This window comes from Crinia signifera, chromosome 4, assembly GCF_055691185.1.
Source record: "Crinia signifera chromosome 4, ASM5569118v1, whole genome shotgun sequence".
In the NCBI taxonomy this organism is placed as follows: domain Eukaryota; kingdom Metazoa; phylum Chordata; class Amphibia; order Anura; family Myobatrachidae; genus Crinia; species Crinia signifera.
The window spans coordinates 292,104,723-292,129,080 of record NC_139220.1 but is presented as its reverse complement, the minus strand read 5'-3'; the positions used below and the strand labels follow the sequence as shown (position 1 = coordinate 292,129,080).

At 44.6% G+C, this 24,358-nt stretch overlaps 1 protein-coding gene across 2 annotated transcripts in view; it reads left to right on the top strand.

Annotated features, from left to right (window-relative positions):
• Positions 1 to 24,358, top strand: part of GMIP (GEM interacting protein) — a 71,150-nt gene that overhangs the window by 16,277 nt on the left and 30,515 nt on the right. For both annotated transcript variants that reach the window (XM_083185030.1, XM_083185031.1), the window contains 7 exons: positions 11,159 to 11,219; positions 14,060 to 14,185; positions 16,069 to 16,133; positions 17,615 to 17,725; positions 21,552 to 21,632; positions 22,276 to 22,458; positions 23,073 to 23,210. In XM_083185030.1, coding sequence (XP_083041156.1) covers positions 11,159 to 11,219; positions 14,060 to 14,185; positions 16,069 to 16,133; positions 17,615 to 17,725; positions 21,552 to 21,632; positions 22,276 to 22,458; positions 23,073 to 23,210 — 765 coding nt within the window. The remainder of the gene's footprint in view (positions 1 to 11,158; positions 11,220 to 14,059; positions 14,186 to 16,068; positions 16,134 to 17,614; positions 17,726 to 21,551; positions 21,633 to 22,275; positions 22,459 to 23,072; positions 23,211 to 24,358) is intronic.

Below are 24,358 nucleotides of genomic sequence, written 5' to 3'. Positions count from 1 at the left end.
AATTCAATCTGTCTCTAAATCATGTTATATGCATTTAAAAAACATATCCAAAACTTCAACCTGTTCTCACACAAGACACTGCCAAATCTCTAATGCATGCACTCATTATCTAATGCATTGATTATTGCAAGTCTCCCTACCGGTCTGAATAAGAAAAAACGGTACTTGTGTATTATCAGGGCACCCGGCTACGCTACGTTTTTAACGTAGGCTAAGCTACGTTGTCAGCGTAGCCGGCACCGTGATAATACAGGAGGCAGCACTGGGAGCAGGGTGGTGTGGTGAGTGCCGGAGCAGAGGGACTGAATGTGACTGCCGGGGAGTTAGCGGGGAGTCAGCGGGGATCGACGAAGTGCAGGAGGAGGGAAAGTATAGACCAGCCATTTTACCCCACTATCCACGTCATACCCCCAGTATCCACGTCGGCGTGGAGTTTATTTTATAAAGTGTGGTGAGCCCGAAGCGTGCCCCACGACAGGGGCAAACGCAGGATTTTCAGAAGGGGGTTTCCAGAGGGGCGGAGCAAAGCACGGAGATGGACACTTAGGTGACCCAGTATATGCCGGGTCAGTTAAAGTATTATAGATAGACCAAATTTATATAAATAATAATAATAATAAAAATAAAATATATATATACATACAGGGGCGTCAACAGCAGTGTAGACCCCTGGGCATATCAATGTATTGAAGCCCTTACCGATCGTCCAGCAGTAGGGGTGGGGGGTGCTATGAGCAGAAGCTTTGATGTCACGCGGGTGGTAGGGGGTATTATATCAACCGCTCAGCATGTAGGGCCTGGTTCAGTAATTTCCACTAATTAACCCTTTACTGCACAGATGGTGGGAGATGAGGTGGGAGAAGGGGGCGTTGGGCTGAATTAAGGGGCCCTGATACTTAACTTCCGAGGTGGTAGAGGATGTTTAATACGCAGAGGAGGGGTGTATAGTGGAGTGGGCTTATTATTCATAATTTTCTGGTGGGAGGACAGCTTGCTTGTCTGCAGATATCTCCAGTTCCCGGAAATAGATTTCTTAGATTTTAATGGAATTAAAAACTAGAGAATCCCCCTACCAAATGGTATTGGGGACTAGGGGACGAGAGTTCAGGAGGCAGAGCAATCTGCCAACGAGTATAAAAAACTACATACCAGGTGCGTGGAGCTGGAGCAGTAACCAGCTGCTGGAAGGCTGATATCTCTGGTTCTGGGAACAGTAGAGACAAGCATCTAGTGTCCACCAAAGGGACAGAGTCCCAGCTTTTGGAATATACCCTCAGAAAAACTCTAAGTCAGACAGAACCTGAAATATCTGACTGGGAAGAGGAATTAACAGGCTTGGATGGGGACCACTGCTTTGAAGACAGATATCTTCGGTTCCCAAGGTCCGATTTTAAAAATTCTTGTACTCATGGAAAGAGGGGACCCTCAGCTTTCAGCCTAGGGCCCTTAGACTCCTGGGGGGGGTTTCTGGGTACTCGGAAACCCCCCCTGCGTGCGCTACTGCACGAGGAAACGTGTATCCGCGTTCCCTCAACTCCACACTGACCTGGATACTGGGGGTATGACGTGGATAGTGGGAACGTTAAGCATTGTGTATTTTTAGGGCTCCAGAGCCACTTAGGGAGTATACGTAGCCAGCATAGTGCTGTATTGGTATTCTGAATACACCACTACGTAAACTACGTAATGGGTGCCCTGATAATAGACAAGTACCTTAAAGACTATCACCATTATTATCATTTTGAGTACAGCTGCAAGGCTGTTTTACCTGGCTAGACATTCAACGTCTGCTGATCCGCTCTGTCAGTCCCTCCATTGGTTGCCTGTATTCTACCGTATTCAATATAAAATACACAAGATCTATGTCTCTCATCACACTCATCACTAGCTCCCATGCATGATTGCAGGATTTTTGTCAGACAGCACCTACCCTATGGAATGCCCTTCCACACACAATAAGAGTCTCTACTGGCCTCCAAACTTTCAAGCGTTCCCTGAAAACTCACCTCTTCAGGCAAGTTTATATTCCAGAACCCCCACATAATCTCCAGTAGCATTCATACCTAACTGCATCCATCAGGGCTGTTTTGCAATCTGGTGGGACTGCCATGCTATAGATTCCTATAGTTATGTATCCCTCCTATTTTCGATATAGATTGTAAGCTTGAGCTGTATCACTCATTCCAATTGTATAGTGCAATGGAATACAGTATGCTGCGCTATATAAAAACCTATAAATAAAGAAATAATAGATAGAAACTGATTGGTTGCTAAGAACAACATCCCATCTTCAAGAGAACTCCCATCCTAGTATATTTACCCCATTGTATCTGAATCTGAGTTGTACTTAAAGTGCCTGTTGCTGCAGGCAGCACGGGGAATTGCTACCATACGCCAGATGCTGTTCTGCTGATGTTGGGGTCAGTGTATTTTCAAGTGGGAAGCTTTGCTGCCTGTTGATTTTACACCACCTTCCCTTCCTCCTGCGCATGACTCAGTATCATAGAGTGCTCTACATACCTGGTTATGATAATAGGCGGTCCCTGCTCGGAAACACCCAATTTCACTAGAATAAGGATGTGGGAAGAAATGTTAGGGTTAGGCACTAACGGGGAGGGTTAGGTTTAGGCTGTGTGGAAGGGGAGGATGGCTGCAAAAGGGAGGGTTAGGAGGGGACAGTATCAAGGTAAGTATACTTACCGGACCATTTTATGGATTCCGTTAAGATTCCTGAGACGGTATTCTGACCGTCTGCATTCCTTTTGTCAGTCATATGTATACATTATTGTAACATATGTATAATTAAAGTGGGCCTACAGGATCCATTGGGGGTTTCCACTTTACTCTTGTGGACTAGTCTGACCCTATGCATGCTTGCTGCCTCGCTCTGATCAGGCTTCAGCAGGTTTAAATAAACAATACCTGGTGTAGTTGCAGACTCGGCCATCGCCAACAGTAAGCATAAGTGTGTCAGAGGAAGCCTTCCTGTTTCTTACTGGCACCATCAGCATGCCACCCTCTCAGGTCCTGCTAGGGAGCTGTGACTATTACTGTGTGGTATTATTGCCAATATCAGAAAGGAAGCGGGTGTGGTATGGGACTTCGACAGTCGGGATTCCGACAGTCATTATCCCGATGTCGGGATCCCGACTGCCCGGAGTCAGACAGCATGGCGAGCGCATAAAAGCCCCTTGCGGGCTCGCTGCGCTGGCCACGCTGCGGGCACGGTGGCACGCTACGTGAGCAACCTATTCTATTCTCCCTCTATGGGGGTCGCGGACACCCACGAGGGAAAATAGCGGGTGGCCGTCGGGCACCCGGCTGTCGGCGCTTTGACAGTCGGGTAAACGACTGTCGGGATCCCGACTGTCGGGAACCCGTCTGGCACCCAAAGGAAGCCTAGCATTATAGTTGTGTGATATTATCACAGACATTATTATTATCTGTCTCTTAAAGGGAATATTGTACTATTATTTTATAGTATTATTGACATGTATCATAAAGGGAGCCTTGCTCCATCGTATAGTAGGGTGTGTATTGAAAAGTTTACAGTGACTAGGTAGAAACATAGAATTTGACAGCAGATAAGAACCATTTGGTCCATCTAGTCGGCCCATTTTTAACCATATTGTTACCTCCAGCCCTATTTGATCCTTATTTCTTTTAAGGATTTCCTTATGTGTATCCCATGCATGTCTAAATTGCTCTGCTGTCCAATGGGACATACAGACGCTATGATCCGGCGGCTGTTGATACCAATTTGATATTGATGGCCAACAGGTACCAGCATCGAAGAGGAGGGAAGGAGGGACAGACGGCGCAAGGACGGCGTGCGGGGGCAGTGAGGGGGAATGTTGCATTGAGCAGCATGAAACTGCATTTGATCTGGAGATCGAAGCAGAAATAGACTTGGCTGCCAATGAATCCATTACCTTAAGGATTGTATGGCACAAACTGCACTTGCCATTCCCAGGTTGGGGTGCAGTGGCCTGTGACCACATACTCTAATAAATACAGATACAGGGGGCTCAACACTCTCCATTATAAACAAACTCGCCTCAATATGCATATAATAAAATAAATAATGGGATTTAATTTAATGAGTTGATCAATGCATTTAAGTTTGCAGCCCATAGCCAAGGAACACCATTTCACTGAAATATAATGTGTCTACAGTTGTTACTGGTTCTTGAGAGACCAGTTGTTAGTGTAGGACTTGCAGGGAAATGGGGTCCCTTGGCGATGGGCTGCAAGCTTAAATGCATTGATCAATTCATGAACTAAAACCCCATTATTTATTTGATTACACTATATGTTTGTTAAGGTGAGTTACGTTATTATGGTGAGTGTTGTATCTATCTATCTATCTATCTATCTATCTATCTATCTATCTATCTATCTATCTATCTATCTATCTATCTATCTATCTATATATCAACTTTATTGGCCATGTATATACGTGTACACTAGGAATTTTTTGTGGACAACACAGCAGCACCAGTATGAGAACGAGAAGAATGGGGAGGGGGAGGGGAGTGGTGGAGCTACATACATTTTAAGCATTTTAATCCTTAAGGTACATTTTTAGGGGCAGGTAGCTAAGAGTTTATCTTATTTTAATGGGCAGAGTTCAGGATTTCGCTTGCTTGGACGCAGTTGTTCAGTTGGTGGATGGCTAATGGGAAGAACAAGAAAAGAAAGGGGTGTTGAGCTGCGCTTGGTATAACTTTGTAAAAAGTGAGGTAATGAAACCTGTAAAGTTGGGTGAAAAAAATGAGGGATTGGTTGGTCTAGTACAAAAAGATTTAATGTCTAAAATACATATAGCCAGAATACATTGATAATTCTCTAAAATCACATAAAATTCATATCTCACCAACCAAACTGGGGAAAATGTATGGCCCGGAGAGTCCCAAGAGTCCTGTATAGGGCTGAGTTGTAAATCGTCCTGTATGGAGCTGCAATGAAATGCCCAATTGGAGCAGTAGGGAGGGAGGACCAGATGTAAGAATAAGGAGCGGCTTAAGTTGACACGGATTGCCGACTCCCTCCGCTGGATGGACTGGAGCGGGATGGGTCCTCTACCTCTACCTTACTGTAGGAATTTGCAATCCAAATGGAACCAGTGGAGGTGGTATTACCGGACTGGGATCTGTGCGTGGCCCAAGGGGAACCCCAGGTCCTGGTGAGGCGTGATGGTTGTCTCCAATGTAGCAGATGGTGGGGGGGACTTGAAGATGTTGATAAGGAGCGGCCCAGGATGGCACAAATAACCGACTCCCTCCGCTGGATGGAATAGAGCGGGATACAGTCCTCGACCTCAACCTTGCTGCTAGGACTTGGTGGTCCAATTGGACAAAGGGTGGTAAGTGTGTGCACAAATAAGCACTTCCGGGTTCTTTAGGGGTACCAGTTTGGTATTCTGGAAGGAGATAGAGACCTGAGTCCTTAGGACTCTATCTCAGGAGATAGGACTCAGGTCTCTATCTCCTTCCAGAATACCAAACTGGTACCCCTAAAGAACCCGGAAGTGCTTATTTGTGCACACACTTACCACCCTTTGTCCAATTGGACCACCAAGTCCTAGCAGCAAGGTTGAGGTCGAGGACTGTATCCCGCTCTATTCCATCCAGCGGAGGGAGTCGGTTATTTGTGCCATCCTGGGCCGCTCCTTATCAACATCTTCAAGTCCCCCCCACCATCTGCTACATTGGAGACAACCATCACGCCTCACCAGGACCTGGGGGTCCCCTTGGGCCACGCACAGATCCCAGTCCGGTAATACCACCTCCACTGGTTCCATTTGGATTGCAAATTCCTACAGTAAGGTAGAGGTAGAGGACCCATCCCGCTCCAGTCCATCCAGCGGAGGGAGTCGGCAATCCGTGTCAACTTAAGCCGCTCCTTATTCTTACATCTGGTCCTCCCTCCCTACTGCTCCAATTGGGCATTTCATTGCAGCTCCATACAGGACGATTTACAACTCAGCCCTATACAGGACTCTTGGGACTCTCCGGGCCATACATTTTCCCCAGTTTGGTTGGTGAGATATGAATTTTATGTGATTTTAGAGAATTATCAATGTATTCTGGCTATATGTATTTTAGACATTAAATCTTTTTGTACTAGACCAACCAATCTCTCATTTTTTTCACCCAACTTTACAGGTTTCATTACCTCACTTTTTACAAAGTTATACCAAGCGCAGCTCAACACCCCTTTCTTTTCTTGTTCATTCAGTACAGGACTAACTATCCTGTCCCAGAGCAGCAGCTAGGGAAACACAGCTCCAGCCAGGCGCACCTGCACCCAGACCCACTCTGTGTGGTCAGGGTCACCACCACCCCTTTTTCTATGGCTAATGGGAAGAAGCTTCTTGCAGGTCTGGTAGTCCTAACAGGGACGGACCTGAAATGTCTTTCCGATGGTAGAATCTCAAACAGGTTGTAACCTGGGTGCAACTTGTCTGACACAATCTTTCCTGCACGCTTCCTAGCCCTGGCTGAGTATATATCTTTGACAGGGGGAGGCCAGTTCCAATGATCTTCTCTGCTGTCCTCACCACCCTCTGTGTTTGTCATTTTCACTGGCCCCCCCATACCAAATTGTGATTGAGGAGCATAGGACAAACTCCATGATTGCAGTGTAGAAAACACACAGAAGATCGTGCGGGAATGTTGAATTTCTTGAGTTGCCCCAAGAAGACCAGTCGCTGTTGGGCTTTTTTGACTTTAGTGGTTATGTTTGGTCCCCATTTCAAGTCACTGGTAATGGTTTCCCCAGGAATTTGAAGGATTCAACCCTCGCCACCTCTGCGTTGGATATTTCTAGCGGGGCCAGGGCTTTTGGTTTCTTTCTGAAGTCAATCACCATCTCGACTGTTTTGTAAGGGTTTAGGACAAGGTTGTTGTCGCAGCACCACTGTGTCAGTTTGTCCACTTCTACTCTGTATTCATCACCCTCTTTGATTAGGCCGATGACAGTGGTTTCATCCGCAAATTTTATGATTTTCACTGATTTCGCCATTGAGGTGCAGTCGTTAGTGTAGAGGGAGAAGAGCAATGGGGAGAGGACGCATCCTTGAGGGGCACCAGTGCTGATCGTGCGTGCACTGGATGTGTGGGCACCGGCTTTCACCACCTGTGTCCTTTGCATTAGGAAGTCCACAATCCAGGAGCATGTTGATTCTGGTACTCACATACAGATACTGGTAGATGCTCAAATTAGTTCAGTAATATCACTCAGGTGCATGCAAGGGAGGGGTTAATACTGGTTAAGTAAAACAATACATTTTTTTCCCCCAGCACACTGAGTGGTATTAGTAACCAATCTTGAACACTACATGATAATAGAATTCAGAGATATTGGTTACATATACCTGCGCAGGTGTATGATATGCCCCCAAGCCGCTTCAAGGCTTCTCTGTATATTGGGGGTCCCTAGCGCTATATCTAGGTGCAGGGTGTGGCACCCCAAAAACTGTCATAAGCTAGGAAGCCCAGTGCAGCACGCCAGTGAGATACTATAGTGTTAATAAATATTAGTGATAGGAAGCCAAAGCTATATATAGAGAGATAAAATAATAAAAATGAAATGTAATTAAAATAGAAGAGAGATAGTGTTAGTGAGTGAAAAGTATTAATAGAATGTAAGGGCATGCTGCACTAAAGCCACCCAGCTCAACCAGTCCAGGGGCACCGCACCCCACACCACCGTTACCCTAAATTGGGTATACGATTAACAAGCAAAGAGCCACATGATTCTGGTACTCCTAAGGAATGGAGTTTTGGTTGCAGGATGTCGGGGGCGATAGTGTTGAAGGCCGAGCCGAAGTCCACGAACAGAACTCTCACATAGGTGCCGGGGTGGTTGAGGCATTGTAGAATATAGTGCAGCCCCAGGTTGACCACATCCTCTACACTTCTATTTGCATGGTAGGCGAACTGCATGGGGTCGAGGTGGAGGTTGCACACTTTTTGTAGGTGCGTCAGAACCAATCTTTCAAATACTTTCATGGCCCCTGAGGTTAGAGCGATTGGCCTGAAGTCGTTTATGTACTTCGCTGGTGTTTTCTTTGGGACCGGGACAATGAGCGTTTAAAGCAGGCGGGGAACTTACAGGATGCTAGAGAGGAGTTGAAGATCTATGTGAAGATTGGGGCCAGTTCTGTTGCACAGGACTGTAGGGTCCATGGCGACACTCCATCAGGTCCCGCAGTCTTTCTTGGTTTGACCCTTTTGAATTGTGCTTCTACTGTGTGTAATTTGCTCACAATTTAGAAATTCATTAATCTCAATGCAGTATCTGCAATCCTTTCCATGAAACTATACGCCTGTAGTAATTATTAAAGTCAAAGCTGTTTATGCGTAAAATTATTGTTTGAATAATAATAAAAAAATTGTTGTACAGTATCAGTGGCGTAACTATATACATGTGGGCCCCATAGCAAAAGTTTGTAAGGGCCCCTATTGATCAACTTATGCTGAAAATGTATATAGCACATGATACTTTGACAGGCAAAGTGGGCCCCTCTCAGCTCTGGGCCCCATAGCAGCTGCAGTCCCTGCACCTGTGGTAGTTACGCCCTTATACAGTATTATTCATCAGGAGAAAGCAAGCACCCGAGATTCGCTTCTTCATGGTGGCATCTCACTTATGTATCTGCTGTGATTGCTGGCGTAATAAATAAACATGACCAGATGTTTTGGCTTGATGTACTGTATCTGTTAACCTGCTGAGTTTGTGAGACAGGGTCTATTTATCAAGCTTAGAAGACCCTTAAATCATGCTTAAATAGTTTCCACATGATTATACTGGATATTCCTGCAATTATGAAGGTTGAACAACTGTCCTGAATTGAGGGCTCGGAGCCACCCATGGCCACTTTTGTCATTGAGACTGAATGGGGGGCACTGCTGAACGTAGCCATAAATGTATCTTTTGTGAACAGTGGAGTTGCATGAGGGCCATAAGCTCTTATTTTATCTCTACTGTTCATTCACTTTTATGTGTGTGTGTGTTTGTGCTTCAGTAATGGGCACAGGGCAATTCCGCTTTATGTTCTAATTATGTAGTTGTATGCTTCTAGATATGGCATCGGTGTATGTCTCTGATTGGTTGGAATATTTTACGGAGGAGTTGAGGGTGGAGATATGTCAAGCCTTCTATAAAGGGCAAATGAAGAAGTTGTCCCAAACAACCATTCAGTTTTTTGTACTCATTTACAATGCTAGCTAGGGGATTCGGGCAAGGGAGAAGGGGCTGTTTGCAAGGTAAGAAGTTCTTAAAATGACAATACCTAACACAAAAGGTGAAATTTAATAGGATGAGAGATTCAGAAAGTGAGAGATTTGGTAAGAAATCTCCAGGTTTTTTTTTTAAAGTGGCAATCATTTACACTGCAAAACCAGTTCGATTTTGAAGTGTAAATGATTGCCACTTTAAAATCTCTCACTTTCTGAATTTCTCCCAAAAGGTCATACTTGATTACTTGTACATGTGAGAAAGCCTCTGGTTTGGCGGTTTATTGTACATGGTTGTTTGTTGATTATGTTTTTCAGTTCCATAGTGCTCACATTTATGGGGTCCATTGATTTTTTGTAGTAAATGCCATTTGAATGTTGTCTGTTTGCTTCCTGCATGTAATAGGAAGTATGCAGCATGATGACAGCACCCCTCTGCAGGAATCCCCACTCACTCTTCTTCCAGACTGCATACCTCCCAACACTCACGATTTCAGCGGGACAGTCCCGATTACCGGGTCCTGTCCCGCTGTCCCACCCGCGGCCGGAGGTGTCCCGCTGCGGGGGGGGGGGGGGGGGGGGGCAGTTGGGAGCCCCCCCCCAATTTGACAGAATAGATGCTGTGACATAGAGTGAATGGGAGCACAGTGGGGTACCATTTTGATGTGATTAATGATTCAAAGAATGTCAGGCCGAATGGTCGGCCCCCACACATTTACAATTCACCAAATCTGGCCCTCGTCGCAAAAAGTTTGGACACCCCTGGTATAGAGTGTCCGCTTGAAAATAAGTTTGTTGACAAGAAGAGAGTGAAAGAGGAAGTTAGTGGTTTATATTATATTAACAAGATTTCATGTTGTTGAAAAAGGCTGTTCAAATTTATCCTATGTATCCTATGGAAGAAGGTGCCGAGTTATAGGTGGTGGGCACACTGCCATGCTTCTTAACAGCACTACACTCCAGTGGCGGTTTTTACCTATGGGCTGCAGGCTGCAGACCCCCCCTCCCCCCCCAGGTAAATCCACCACTGTGTGAAGCCAGATGCAGTCTATGAGACTGCACTGTCCTCACTGGGACTGACAGTGGCTTCTTATTGGAGATCTGACCTGCCAGTCACCCAAGGCAGTCCCATTGGGAGGCGTTTCCTCCATCCGGGATTCCTCTATGGGCTGCTACGGTGGCAGCCCATAAAAACAGGTTCTGCTTCTGTGCAGTACCGAGGATGATACAACGCATGCACCAGACCCAGGACAATGAAGATGCTTCTATGGGCTGCTGCCGGCATTGCAGCAGCCCACTTATCCGCAGAAATACGAGCTGCCACTGCTACACATTCGCAACTCCTGTCATAGTGATGCTGTGCACTCCACTGTAGAAATGGACAGAATGCATTAGGGTTCTTGACTTGATATTCAGGAGTCTCTTGGTTGTTCTGTGAGAGTAGGCTTGTATGATTGAAATGCAGGTGAGGCAATTGTCCTAAACATTACAAGGAGCTTATTTTCATTTCAGTTTAACACATTCCTTTTAATATTTCAGTCCATGGGGATAACCAGGGCAGAATGCCATATGCCGGCAACAGTGCCATTTCAGGTTTAATACAGGCTGTAGAGTGCACCTGATAGCCAGATGCAGGAACCATGGAGTAGAGTTAGTGCTTCCAATTGATTTTACTTGGGTTGTTTTGTGGCTTCATTTCTGTCTTGTGGTGTCAAACATAGTGGAAGTTAGTGCAATTAGAAATTAGAGTCACCAATACAGCTGTGGATAACCAGTTTAGAGAAAATAAGTGCATGTCTAACCATATACTTAGGGGATGTATATATTAAAATGTAATATTACATGGCATGGAATGTATTTTAACAGTAACTAATGATAAAATGATCTAATAATGTCATTATATTATTCTCCTATAGATCAGCACTCCACTGGAGCTGAGTCGAACAACCTATGATAGAGATGGCGTACCTGCATCAAGTAAATACTTTTTACTAGGATATGTGTGTACCTTATGTATTATGGGGTCAATCCTATTAGCGCCGAAGGGTGTGAAGTGCCGTTCGGGTGCTGTTTAAACATTGGCAATGGCACCTGAATTAAGCCAATCTTGCTCCCTTCGCTGGGCTGAATTCACTTAAAAGTGCTTGCAACACTATGGAAATGTGAGCACTTTTAAGCAAACTCAGTCCACCGTAAAGAGCGCACTGGGCCATGATAATTCGTGAGTGCATATCATTCACATCTGATAGGATCAACCCCGTGGTCTCACTTACTTTTCCATAACTTTCAAACATTCACATACTTAGAAAGTCTTCTTCTCCATCATTATACATGTGTCATTGTAATGCTCTTTCCAGCACTACACATAACTCTCTTTCCAGCACTACACATAACTCTCTTTCCAGCACTACACATAACTCTCTTTCCAGCACTACACATAACTCTCTTTCTAGCACTACATATAACTCTCTTTCTAGCACTACACATAACTCTCTTTCCAGCACTACATATAACTCTCTTTCTAGCACTGCACATAACTCTGTTTCCAGAACTAAACATAACTCTCTTTCTAGCACTACACATAACTCTGTTTCCAGCACTACACATAACTCTCTTTCTAGCACTGCACATAACTCTGTTTCCAGCACTACACATAACTCTCTTTCTAGAACTACACATAACTCTCTTTCTAGCACTACACATAACTCTCTTCCCAGCACTAGTCATAACTCTTTCCAGCACTACACATAAATCTCTTTCTAGCACTACACATAACTCTCTTTCCAGCACTACACATAACTCTCTTTCTAGCATTACACATAACTCTCTTTCCAGTATTACACATAACTCTCTTTCCAGTATTACACATAACTCTCTTTCCAGCACTACACATACTGTAACTCTCTTTCCACCACTAGTCATAACTTTATTCCTACAACTAAATCTGCTCTTTTGTTGAAAAGAGCAGGCAAGATCATTAAGGATGAGTCACACCCTGCGCATATCATGTTCAGGAGGCTACCGTCTGGCAGAAGGTACAGCTTAAGGCCTACAAGGACTACTAGATACAGGAACAGCTTTTTCCCCCAGGCAGCTATCCTAGTCAATACCTCATTACCCTAACCCGCACCCCGTCCCGATCATATAGTCATGTATCTATAATTGCCTCTTACCTATGTCACGTAAAGTATGTTGTGTACTCTTATTGTGTCCGATATAAGGAACTGCATGTTTTGTAATGTCACAATGCGTGGTAGTTATCGGAAACAATTTCCTGTGTATTATGCTTTTTGTATTGGTACACCTGGCAATAAAATGATTCTGATTCTGATTCTGAAATATAACTCCTCCTCTCCTCCCACCATGAGACGTAACTCTATTCCCACCATGAGACATAACTCTCTTTCCACCACTAGACATAACTATATTTTTACCAATAGACATAACTCTCTCCTCACAGTTAGACATAACTCTTATTTCTGCCTATCCCCATGCCAATCTGCCCATGAAAAGAGACAAGAAGGGGCCACATGTAATAAGGTGGGAGATCTTCCCACCACTAGACATAACTCTTTTCCCACCACTAATCATAACTCTCTTCCCCCCCATTAGACACAACTCTTTCCCACCACTAGACATAAGACTATTCCCACCACTAGACATAGCTCGCTTCCCACAACTAGACATACATCTCTTCCAATTGTATTTTCCAGCCAGGTTGGATACTTTTTCGATTCTCTCCCTCCCCAGTTCCCCTTTTCTTCCTCTTTTCAATTTTCTTCCTTTCCCTCCTTTGGCCTTCTTCTTGCTTTTCCTATAAATTTCCTACTTTTTTATTACTCTATAAATTAATATTATCTTAAAAAAAAGAGTGTTGTCATTGTTTAATGTTAAATGTACACATGTATTGATATTTTTTCTCTTATTATGAAACCTCTACGTAGGTTTTCCTGTGACGCACATTCTCTGTATCTCATTAATAAAATGTATTTAAAAAAAAAAAACTCTTTCGATCACTAGCAATAACTCTCTTTCCACAACTAGACATTACTCTCCACCACTAGACATAATTCTCTGTCCACCACTAGACAAACTCTCTTTCCATAACTAGACAAATAACTCTCCACAACTAGACAAATAACTCTACTCAACTAGAAATAACTCTTTCCACAACTAGACATAACTCTCTTTCCACTACTAGACAAATACCTCTTCACCACTAGTAATTATTTCCCATTACGAGCTATAAATGTCTTCTCACCATAACGGTCTCCTCACCGCTAGACATAACTGTCTTACCACCACTAGACATAACTGTTTTCCCACAACTAAACATAAATCTCTTTCTATCACAAGCCAAAACTCTCTTTCCACAACTGAACAAATAATTATCCACCACTAGACATAACTCTTTTTCCACAACTAGACATAACTCTCATTCCACTACTAGACATTACTCTCCACCAGTAGACATAACTCTCTGTCCACCACTAAACAAACTTTTTTCCCAGAACTAGACAAATTACTCTCCACCACTAGATGTAACTCTCTGTCCACCACTAGACATAACCCTCTTTCCACTTCTAGACAAATAACTCTTCACCAATAGACATAACTCTCTTCCCATCAGTAGACATAACCCTCTTTCCACTACTAGACAAATAACTCTTGACCACTAGACATAACTCTCTTCCCATCACTAGACATAACTATCTTCCCAGCACTACACATAACTAACTACAGCGCCATATTACTCCAAGTATATGGTTCCTCATTAATTCCCTCTTCTCAATTGTCTATCTTCTATATCTCTGCAGCAGAGGAATCGGATGAAATTCTCATTCATAGTGAGAGTGGGGTTGAGTCTGCTCTCAACTATGCAAAGCGCTGGTGTAAATATGTCAGAGAAGTGCTGGGATATATCGAGAAAAGACTTAACTATGGTATAGTATAAATATTTACACTACAGTTTTATAGTGTGTGTATCAGGACCTACTAGCTGTGTACACTACACTGTGACTGCAATAATAATAATTACAAAAAAAATTAACTTTTACATTTGCAATAAACATATGTGATTTACATTGCTAAATGTAACTATACACCAAACATGGTGAACTATAAAAAGACATAAAAAAAAAATAAAAAAATAATGGGGTGATTCAGGATGGTTTACAAAAGCAAACTCCTTCTTTAATTGACAAAAATGTGGCCCTTATTCTGGTCACTCGCAAAGGCAAATTCAGTCTCAAATGGACAAAACCATGTGCACTGTGGGGGGGGGGGGGGGGCAGATGTAAAATGTGCAGAGAGATTTATATTTAGGTGTTATTTTGTTTCTGTGCAGGGAAAATACTGACTGCTTTATTTTTACACTGCAATATAGATCTCACTTTCTAGTAAAACCCCGCCCAAATCTAATTCTCTCTGCACAAGTTACATCTGCCCCACCTGCAGTGCACATGGTTTTGTCCATTTTAGAAGGAATTGTCTTTGCGAGTGAACCAGAATAAGGGCCCATGTGCACTGCAGGTGGGGCTGATGTAACATGTGCAGAAAGCGTTACACTTGGGCGAGTTATTTTGTTTCTGTTCAGAGTAAATACTGACTGCTTTATTCTTAAGGCCCATACACACTGGGCGACTTTGAGCTGAAAGCCGCTCAAAACACCCAGTGTGTATGACCCAGCGATGAGCGGTGAGCCAGCAGATGAGCGGCTTTGAGGATGGCTTTGTATAACACTGTGCTATGCAAAGCTACCCCCCGACAGCGCCGGGCAGGGGAAAAGCTGCTCAGTGTGTATGCATAACAAAAACATTGTTCCCTCGTGCGAAGGCACGGGGGAGTGAAGCTATAAGGATCAGGCCCATAATCCATTATAAGCAGCTGCTGGAGACCCGGTTTGTGTTATAATGTATGGGTCCAGGAACTTATCCTAGATCCCATGTGTTATGGACTGAAGATGGGTTTTTACAAGAAAAACAAGCTAAAATTCCATAGCCCTTATACTATTGGGCTACGTTAGCCTGCTTTTTCCATATGGTAAATTAGGGTTGGGATCATTGGGTCTACAGCATGATGGTCGACAGTCATTAGGTCGACACCGTTAGGCCAACATGGTAAAAGGTCGACATGGGTGTAGCTCGACATGAGAAAAGGTCGGCATGGTTCTAGGTAGAAAGGCCATTAGTACGACGGGTCGTTAGTTCGACAGGTCATTAGTTCGACAATGTCTATGTCGACAGTCAAAAGGTTGACATGGGGTTTTTCACTTTTTTAAAACTGAATGTCAACACAGTCGACATGGACACCGTTTCAAGTGCACCGCATCCCCTCGCATCGCTCGCTGCGCTAGCAATGCGTCGGGCACACTTTTTTATTCTCCCACCACACCCTAGTGGCTCGTAGGGCTTGAAATACCGCCTGTCAGCACAAAAAACAGTGAAAAACCCCATGTCGACCTTTTGACTGTCGACATAGACATTGTCGAACTAATGACCTGACGAACTAACGACCTGTCGAACTAATGACCTTTCGACCTAGAATAGTGTCGACATTTCCCCATGTCGACCTAGACCCATGTCGACCTTTTCCCATGATGACCTAATGGTGTCGACCTAATGACTGTCGACCATCATGCTGTAGACCAAATGACCGCATTCCGTAAATTAGCCCCACCAATTGGATTACCGTTGCGCGAGGAGACAGTGATACAACAAACTGGGTATTTACAGACAGTCAAACGTATGAGGGCCCTGCTCGGAAGCTTAAAAACTATGTATAGTGTGTGTGTAATGTACTTTTACAGTATTTCTTATTTTGGCAGAATCTGAATTTGCCAAGAGCACAATCCGATTATCCGAGTCTGCGAAGAGCATCCTCAGCCAGCAGGTAACAGAGTCTGTGTGTATCTGATGGTTAAAGGGCATGTCTTCATCGGCCCGGATCTTTCAGCCTTTGCCTCATTAAAAGCCTTTCATGTGGAATGGTCATGTCCCCCAAACAGTGTCTCCTTATTATCTCAGATTAGCAGAGTTATTTCACAATAGTTTTACCAGATTTAACAGCAAAAAAGAAGCATGTAATGGCTTTTAGAATTTGGAAACGTCACACAACCGCTGCATTTTTAAATGATACCATATGGGAGCCTTAGTAGGCTTTCTGCAGAGATTCGTGCTTATGGAGAGATCCTGGACATTGAAGCCACATTCCTGGAATAAGTCAATTACTATGGAGAACTCACAGAGTAAACAAGGCACATGTGCTACCAACTAGTTAAAAGCCTGTCAAAATGACAGCTTAGTCCCTATCTGCTCCTACCCCCAATCTCTGTCTTCACAGCTCCTTCTCTCCATATTCAGCAAATTTAAAACAGATCATTTTGCTTTCACTTTCTGTTAAGGAGTAATTTGATCCTTTGAGTGTCCTCTAGTGGTCACTGGCAGTACTTCACCTGAAAGGTGAGTGTTTAGCCTTTAATATACAGTATATAGATGCAGAAAAATGCGGCAGCAATAAATGTTGCCTGTGTTCGGCGGCATTGCGGGCTGAACTCCAATTTTTTTTTTTAAAGGGGCAATAATTTACAAGGCAAGATCATGCCTTGTAAGTGAATTCCCCTTTAAAAAAAGTCTGAGTTCGGCCTGCATCCCTCACTGACGCCGAACTCAAGCGGCATTACATTCCATCCATGATATACATATAGCAATACATGTTAGGCAAAATGTTCCTGTTTTGAGGACACATTTGACACTTGCAATTTATATGCAAAATCCATAAACTCTACATGAGCCCTAAAGTACTTACTTGCGGCCCACAATATAGTTATACTTCTGTACTAGTATTACTGGTATCCGGATGATAAGTCATCAGTGTCTAGTTGACAGTCAATAGGTCGACATGCGTATGGCTGACATGGTCAGTAGGTCGACATACTTATATGGTCAACATGGTAATTATTGATACATGAAAAGGTCAACATGAGTATTTTTTAACCTTTTCATACTTTACCGTCCATGTGGACTCGATTGTGGATGGTACAGAGTGCCGTGCACAGTGGTACCAGAGTGAGGCACCATGCCCGAAGCATGGCGAGCAAACGTGGTTAAGGGTTCATGTGCTCCAATATGTAAATTGGCACCATTGCCATGTCGACTTTTTGTGTGTGTCAACTTTTGTCTATGTTGAACTTGTGCCTGTTGATCTTTTGAGGTCGACCATAGACACTGTTGGCCTTTACACTGTTGACACGTTGTACGTACCACATCCATTAAATTTATTACTTTTCCTGAGCCACACAGGGAGAGGATACATTTGCTTTGGTTTATTTTCTATGCATTTATAAGTAGTCGATCACTCTCTGGACTTTACAGCAATTTATGCCCCTTCAAGATGTCTACCTCCTACTACTGGACCATGAATCCAACACAGGGAACTCAGCCCTTGAGACAGTGGCCCGACTAGAGAAGAAGAAATATTGTCAGGTGAGTGCCTGCTCATTTCTCTGTCCTCAGAAATTTTTAAATGTGTGACCCATTTGCTGATCAAACTAATCAATGTCCATAAAACAGTCATGATCTTGTTATTGTCATAGGATATGTAATGTGCGCCTACCATCTAGAAATAAGAGAGTCTACTATTTTGTAATCTGAATCCATAGTGTACAAACACAGCCTATATGATTAGAACAAATTATGGATGACCATCGGTGGGTTAAGCATGGATGGTATAATTGGTGGTTAATCTTGATGGTAAGAAACCACTGACAAGGAACCATTAACCACTGACAAGGAACCATTAATGGTTTTGCCCACTGATGGTCAATCCCTGCTGTATTATTTACCAGGTAGCGGGCCAATCAGAGTGGGGGTGTGGGCAGGAAACAATGAGTGTCTTTGTGCCGTTTATGGAAGGGAATCATTGGATTTTCACCATTGATTAGAAAACCATCTACCATTGGTGCTTAACACGAATCCATGGTCAATGGGCATCATGAAGAGTAAATTGATAGGCTGTGCGCTCATGAATATTGAGTTTATTGAGTTTTTTTAACAATGGCCAGCATCATTCATCATATTGGGAGGCCCATAACAATGTGTGCAGGGCGACCTAGCTATGCTAGGTTGGGCAGGGCCGCCAACAGGGGGGTGCTGTGGGTAAAGCTGTCCCAGGCCCCGGTCTCTGGAAGGGCCCATGCAGCTCATTTTGCCCACTGCAACCCCCCAACTGCCTCCGCTGTGCTGCCTGCTTCTTCAATGCAGGACGCTGGCGGGCAATTAAAATGCTGCACCAGCTTTTGAGCCAATCATAGCTTGTGTACCGGCTGCCGGTACATGAGCACTGATTGGCTCACCAGCTGGTGCTGCTTTTTAATTGGCCATCGGTGTCCTGCATTGAAGAAGCCTGTGCTTCGGGACCTGCAGCAGGAGTCAAGCGTAAGTGAAGAGAGGGAGGGGAAATGGAGATGGGGGCACCGAGGGGAAATCAGTCCCAGGCCCCAAAATTCCTAGTGGCTGCCCTGAGGTTGGGCAGTTCTGCTCCTTTGTCGCTCAGCACTCAGAGCTGACAGCCCACACACAGAGCGAGCTGTCAGCTCATCAATCTCAGCCAGCAACAGTGACGTGCCGGGATGCGCATTGCTGTCGCTATAGCCCTTACACACACACTGATGTAGGGGCCTTTCTAAGCGACTAAGCAAAGTCACTTATAAAATGCCTTAATATCGGCATGTGTGTAGGCACCATAAGCTTGTGCTTATGCATACTTAAGGGGGTCATTCTAATTGACTAGGTAAGCTACGAAGCTCCCAGCTTACCGAGTCACTGTGATGCCACCCCACAAATCCTTACAGCCACAGCCACCGGATCCCCCCGCAACCCTGCAGAGGGTGTGTTTGTAAGAAACATCCCCTTGCATGTGCCCGCAGCAGGAGAAATCATTCAATGGTCGGTGACCATCGAATGACTTCCCCTGCCTTCACAAATATAAGTCATGAGACATCATGTGATGTTAGCCGCCCTCCCCCGGGCAGGCATCGACCCACCCACGTACAGATGGGAACGCCCAGCGTTTCATGGGACTGCCCATGAAACGCTGGACTTTCCCATGGCCCAGCGCCTCCACCCTCCTTTCCCTCCCTCCCCTCTGCAAACTGTCTGGCGAGTGAGCAACTTACCACGGCCATTTGTGGCCATGCGCATGTGCAAACCATTCGCAAGCCCCGACCATATGGGGAGCCCGTGATTCGGTTCACAGCCTGTGAACCAAAATCGTTCCCTTATTCCAATCTGCTTCCACCAAGAGTCCCAACCGATGGTCGCGATGGTGATCCTCAGATGCATCACTCGGATCTTGCAACTGCATGCAGGTGGCCTCTATTCCCTATCGACAATGGCATTCACATTTTATTTACATTTTATTTATTTCCCCGTGGCTAAGCCCTTCTATACATATCGGAATGAGTATGGGTCATAGGGTCAACGCAATCTAGGTTGACCACTGAAGGTTGAAAGGGCTTAGGCCAACACCTGAAATAGGTTGACATGGCTAAGGTCAACAGGGTCGGAAGGTTGACACAAGCATTAGGTCAACAATGAAAAGGTCGATAGTCAAAAGGTCGACATGAGTTTTCACGTTTTTGTCCCGAATGTTGATATAGTCGACATAGACACGGCCCCCTCGCATGGCTCACTGCACTCACCATGCTCGGGTACAGAACCTCGCTGCGCTCGGCACACTATTATATTCTCCCACTATGCCGTAGTAGATGGTAGGATATGAAACACCGCCTTTCGGCACAAGTCGGCTCAAAACAAATCATAAACACTTACGTCGACATTTGACTGTTGACCTAATGTTTGTGTCGACCTTCTGACCCTGACCACCTTAGCCATGTCGACTATCAGTTGTCGACCTAATTGACCTTCAGATGGTATCATATGACCAAATCCCATCAGCATCAGGCCTTGGTGGATCTGTAGTAAAGTGAAGAATAATAAAGTACCAATAATTGTCATGTTGCAGGCTGTGTGAAAAATTACAGTTGGGAGCTGATTATCTGGCTCTTTTTCACTCTCCGGTTATCACTTTCCATGCTTAGTACATCTGACCCACTGTGTCTTTCTCATACTGTGAAAATGGTACTTGTTTCCTATCTGGGCGCCCATCGCGGGCATCGCGGGTACATCGCATGTCATTATAATGACATGCGATGCGACCGACGCGATGCCCGCGATTTTCCCATAGAGAACAATGTTAAATGCCTCAATTTACCCGCGATGACCGCGATTTACCATAGTAAACAATGTTAAATGGATAAATTTCCCCAAATTATCATAGGGAACAATGGGAAATGTGGCAAAAACACCCCTGAACATAAAAATGTCCTCCCAAAAGTAGTTGACGCCACCCCGCCATCAACGTGAACCCGAAGCGTGGCGAGCGCAGCGAGCCCGCGAGGGGCGGCGGTACGCGTCCTCCGACCTTTTCATGCCCTACTATCCACTAGGGCGTGGAGTGAGAATAGAATAGTGTGGCGAGCGCAGCGAGCCACCGAGCCCGAAGCGTGGCGAGCACAGCGAGCCCCGCGAGGGGACGCGGATACCTTCACAGTTATACGCGTCCCCTCGCGGGCTTCCCAGGTGTCAAGCCCGCGAAGGGACGCGTTTACCTGTGAAGGTATCCGCGTCCCCTCACGGGGCTCGCTGCGCTCGCCACGCTTCGGGCTCGGTGGCTCGCTGCGCTTGCCACACTATTCTATTCTCACTCCACGCCCTAGTGGATAGTAGGGCATGAAAAGGTCGGAGGACGCGTACCGCCGCCCCTCGCGTGCTCGCTGCGCTCGCCACGCTTCGGGTTCACGTTGATGGCGGGGTGGCGTCAACTACTTTTGGGGGGACATTTTTATGTTCAGGGGTGTTCTTGCCACATTTCCCATTGTTCCCTATGATAATTTTGGGAAATTGATCCATTTAACATTGTTTCCTATGGTAAATCGCGGTCATTGCGGGTAAATTGAGGCATTTAACATTGTTCTCTATGGGAAAATCGCGGGCATCGCGTCTGGCCCATCGCACCCGATTTTTTATCGGCCGCGATGCCCGCGATGGCCACGATTTTACCCCCGATGCCCGCGATTGAAATCGTGGGCGCCCAGATAGGAAACAAGTACCGTGAAAATTTATATTTTTGCCCTTTCGGTTACAATCTAGGCATAATTGAAATCTTGAAAATCCCTATGACAAATCTATAGCGCATCTGTCATATTACAGGTACACACAATATATTAATATCGCTGTTACTGTGTTTCAGCCTCTGTCCGCAAAGAAAACTGAGATTGAGAAATGGAGGAAAGAGTTTAGAGAACAGTGGCAACGAGAGCAGAAAAGAATGGTGAGTTATGTTATCCATGGTAATTCCTTCCTAGTAGCCAATATGAACAATAACCTTTTCTCACAAAACTGCTTAGAACAAGTTTACACCAATATCACCGGAATAGGCTAACTGTCCAAATGACATATTTAAATGTGATATAGGGTTATATCTACTAGTGGTGTAGGGTTTATGCTTTCCTGTGCATGACATCATGTTGGGGAGGCGGGGCCTCCAGACATCAGGAAGAACAGCATTGCCCGCAGTATCCTCAGGTTGTACAAGTTGCCCACATAAGATTGCAAGAACATTTTACACACTAAAGCAATTTGCCCTGGTTATAATAAGTCCTCACTGAGTTAGTATTATCCTGAAAGGATACTTTAGTATCAAAACCAGGATGACATATATGTGGCAATCGCTGGACCAATTCTAGGAGTGGAAAACAAGAAAGACATCCATAGAATTTAATCAGAGAAAATATACTACTGCAGGAGCTGACGGCTGAACCACAATTAATACCCATTGTCCTCCACAGCCTACTAGATATCACTAAACCTTCCTCTGCCATACTGTATTTCTGCCATCAATTACTAACACATGTCCACATACTGATAAATATCTCATACTGATGCCATGTTCGGCTGCACATTGACCTCTACAGTCAGACTCCCTGGCTTCATTGCGCAAAGCCCGCCAGCAGTACATACAGCGCTGTGAAGACCTGGAGAAGGCCAAGCAGCTAAGTGCCAAGATTGAAGAAGAGCAGAGCACACTCAGTCATCCGGGAAGTGCTAATAAACAACTGGAGAAACGCAGAAAGTCCCGGGAAGAGGCCCAGATCAAGGTGAGGCCAAAATGTTCTAGAGCTATCGTATAAAGTATTACAAGTACATTTCTTTTGAGTACAATAAATAATTAATAATACATACGTTATATTGCTTTACTATCTGACTATAATGCCTTTGGAGGTGTCAGTAATGTGGTTCACTGGTGCCGGATGACTGTCCGACAGTCAGGATTCCAACGGTCAGTACTCCAACATCGGAATCCCAACTGTTTAAATGCCCGACAGTCGGGATCCTGGCTAACAGAGGCTATTTTCCCTTGTGTAGGTCCACGACCCCCATAGAGGGAGCATAGAACCTGCAGTGTGCCTGTAAGGGGCTTCTTTCAGCCCCCCCTGACGGACCACTGGCAGTCGGGATTCCGATGTTGGTATACTGACCATTGGAATCCCGATTGTGGGACCACTATACCACACCCGTGGTTCACACATCAGCTGCATTTACAGTAGCCCCAAATACATGGGGCTGTGAATCAAAATGTGTGATTTATGAGTGAAATTGGGGTGATTTAGGGTGTCAATGCTGGGGTTCCAAGCATCTTTGGTATGTGTATTCCAGAAAATACTGTATGTTGGTGAATCAATAACTGTGGGGTTCTTACTTACACTCTCAGGCACAAGAGGCTGAGGTCCTGTATAAGTCCTGTGTGTCAGAGGCGAATTCCCGCAGCCAGCAGCAAGAAAAAGTCAGGCACAGAATAATCTCTCACATCAGGAAACTCATTTCCCAAGGCGACCAGGTGTTGAAGGAGGTATGTATCAAAAAAATCACTTCAATAGTGTATTGTTTTGAATTCCAATCTCATATTCTTTTTTTCTGATGCATTATGGTTGAAATATTGCACTTACATGCATGTAATTGAATATATTGCTCTTTTTATAGGTACAGTATTTGTGGATCACTTTGCATATTTGTATCACACACAACATCCTAGTTTGTCTTTTGCACTGTCCCATTAACTTTATTGATAATTAGCTGAAGGTTAGTTTGCTAAACCCTCCAGAATATTGCAGTTAATCTACTGACTTTATCTGGTTCCTCTAGATCTGGGGTAGCCAACCCTAGTCCTCGAGAGCTACCAACAGTGCATGTTTTGCAAGTCTCCTCACAGAATCACAAGTGAGCTAATTAGCTCCCTCTGTGTATCTTTTAAAATGTGTCAGTGGTTAATGAGTGCAGCTGTGCAGCAGCTAGGTTGTCTGGAAAATGTGAACTGTTGGTAGCTCTCGTAGGCTAGGGTTGGCTACCACTGCTCTAGATCATATCTGAAAGCATAAACTTTCTATTGGCAGATATGGACTGTATGACATCATTGCACAATAATCTTCTCACTAATAAACTAAATAAACTTAACTAGAAATAATCACACGGACAACTGAAATGCCTTTTAAAATCGGTCAACCATCATTTATTATAATCTTTAAACTAAGTAAGGTGGCAATAAGAAAGAACAGCCAGACCCACAGTGACATTACGACTTAGCGCCAACATTTCCATGACATGACATGATATTCTTTAACTTATTGGCAAAGCCAATGCAGGGTCTCCGACTCTCTCCCCAATACACCATAAAATGGCCGGCCAGACAGCCAAGCCCCAATGACCCCCGGTAAGGAAAGCCAGTGTATACAATGTGTTGGGCAAAGAGCGCACCCTAAAAACTGCAGCGCAATAGCCACTGTAACTGCGGTTCTTTCCCGACACAAAATTTAGGTTGCCAAACCCCAACCGGCAAAGAAAAAGAAAAAAAAACGGGTGGGGACAAAAAGGTGACTTGGGGAGGGAGGGCTGGGAAAATTCCAGAGAAAGAGATGGCTGAAACTCCTGCATCACTCAAAATGTCTGCTAACCCTTCCCTAACACTCCTCTTATTTAAATTAACTACATGCCTAAGCCTGT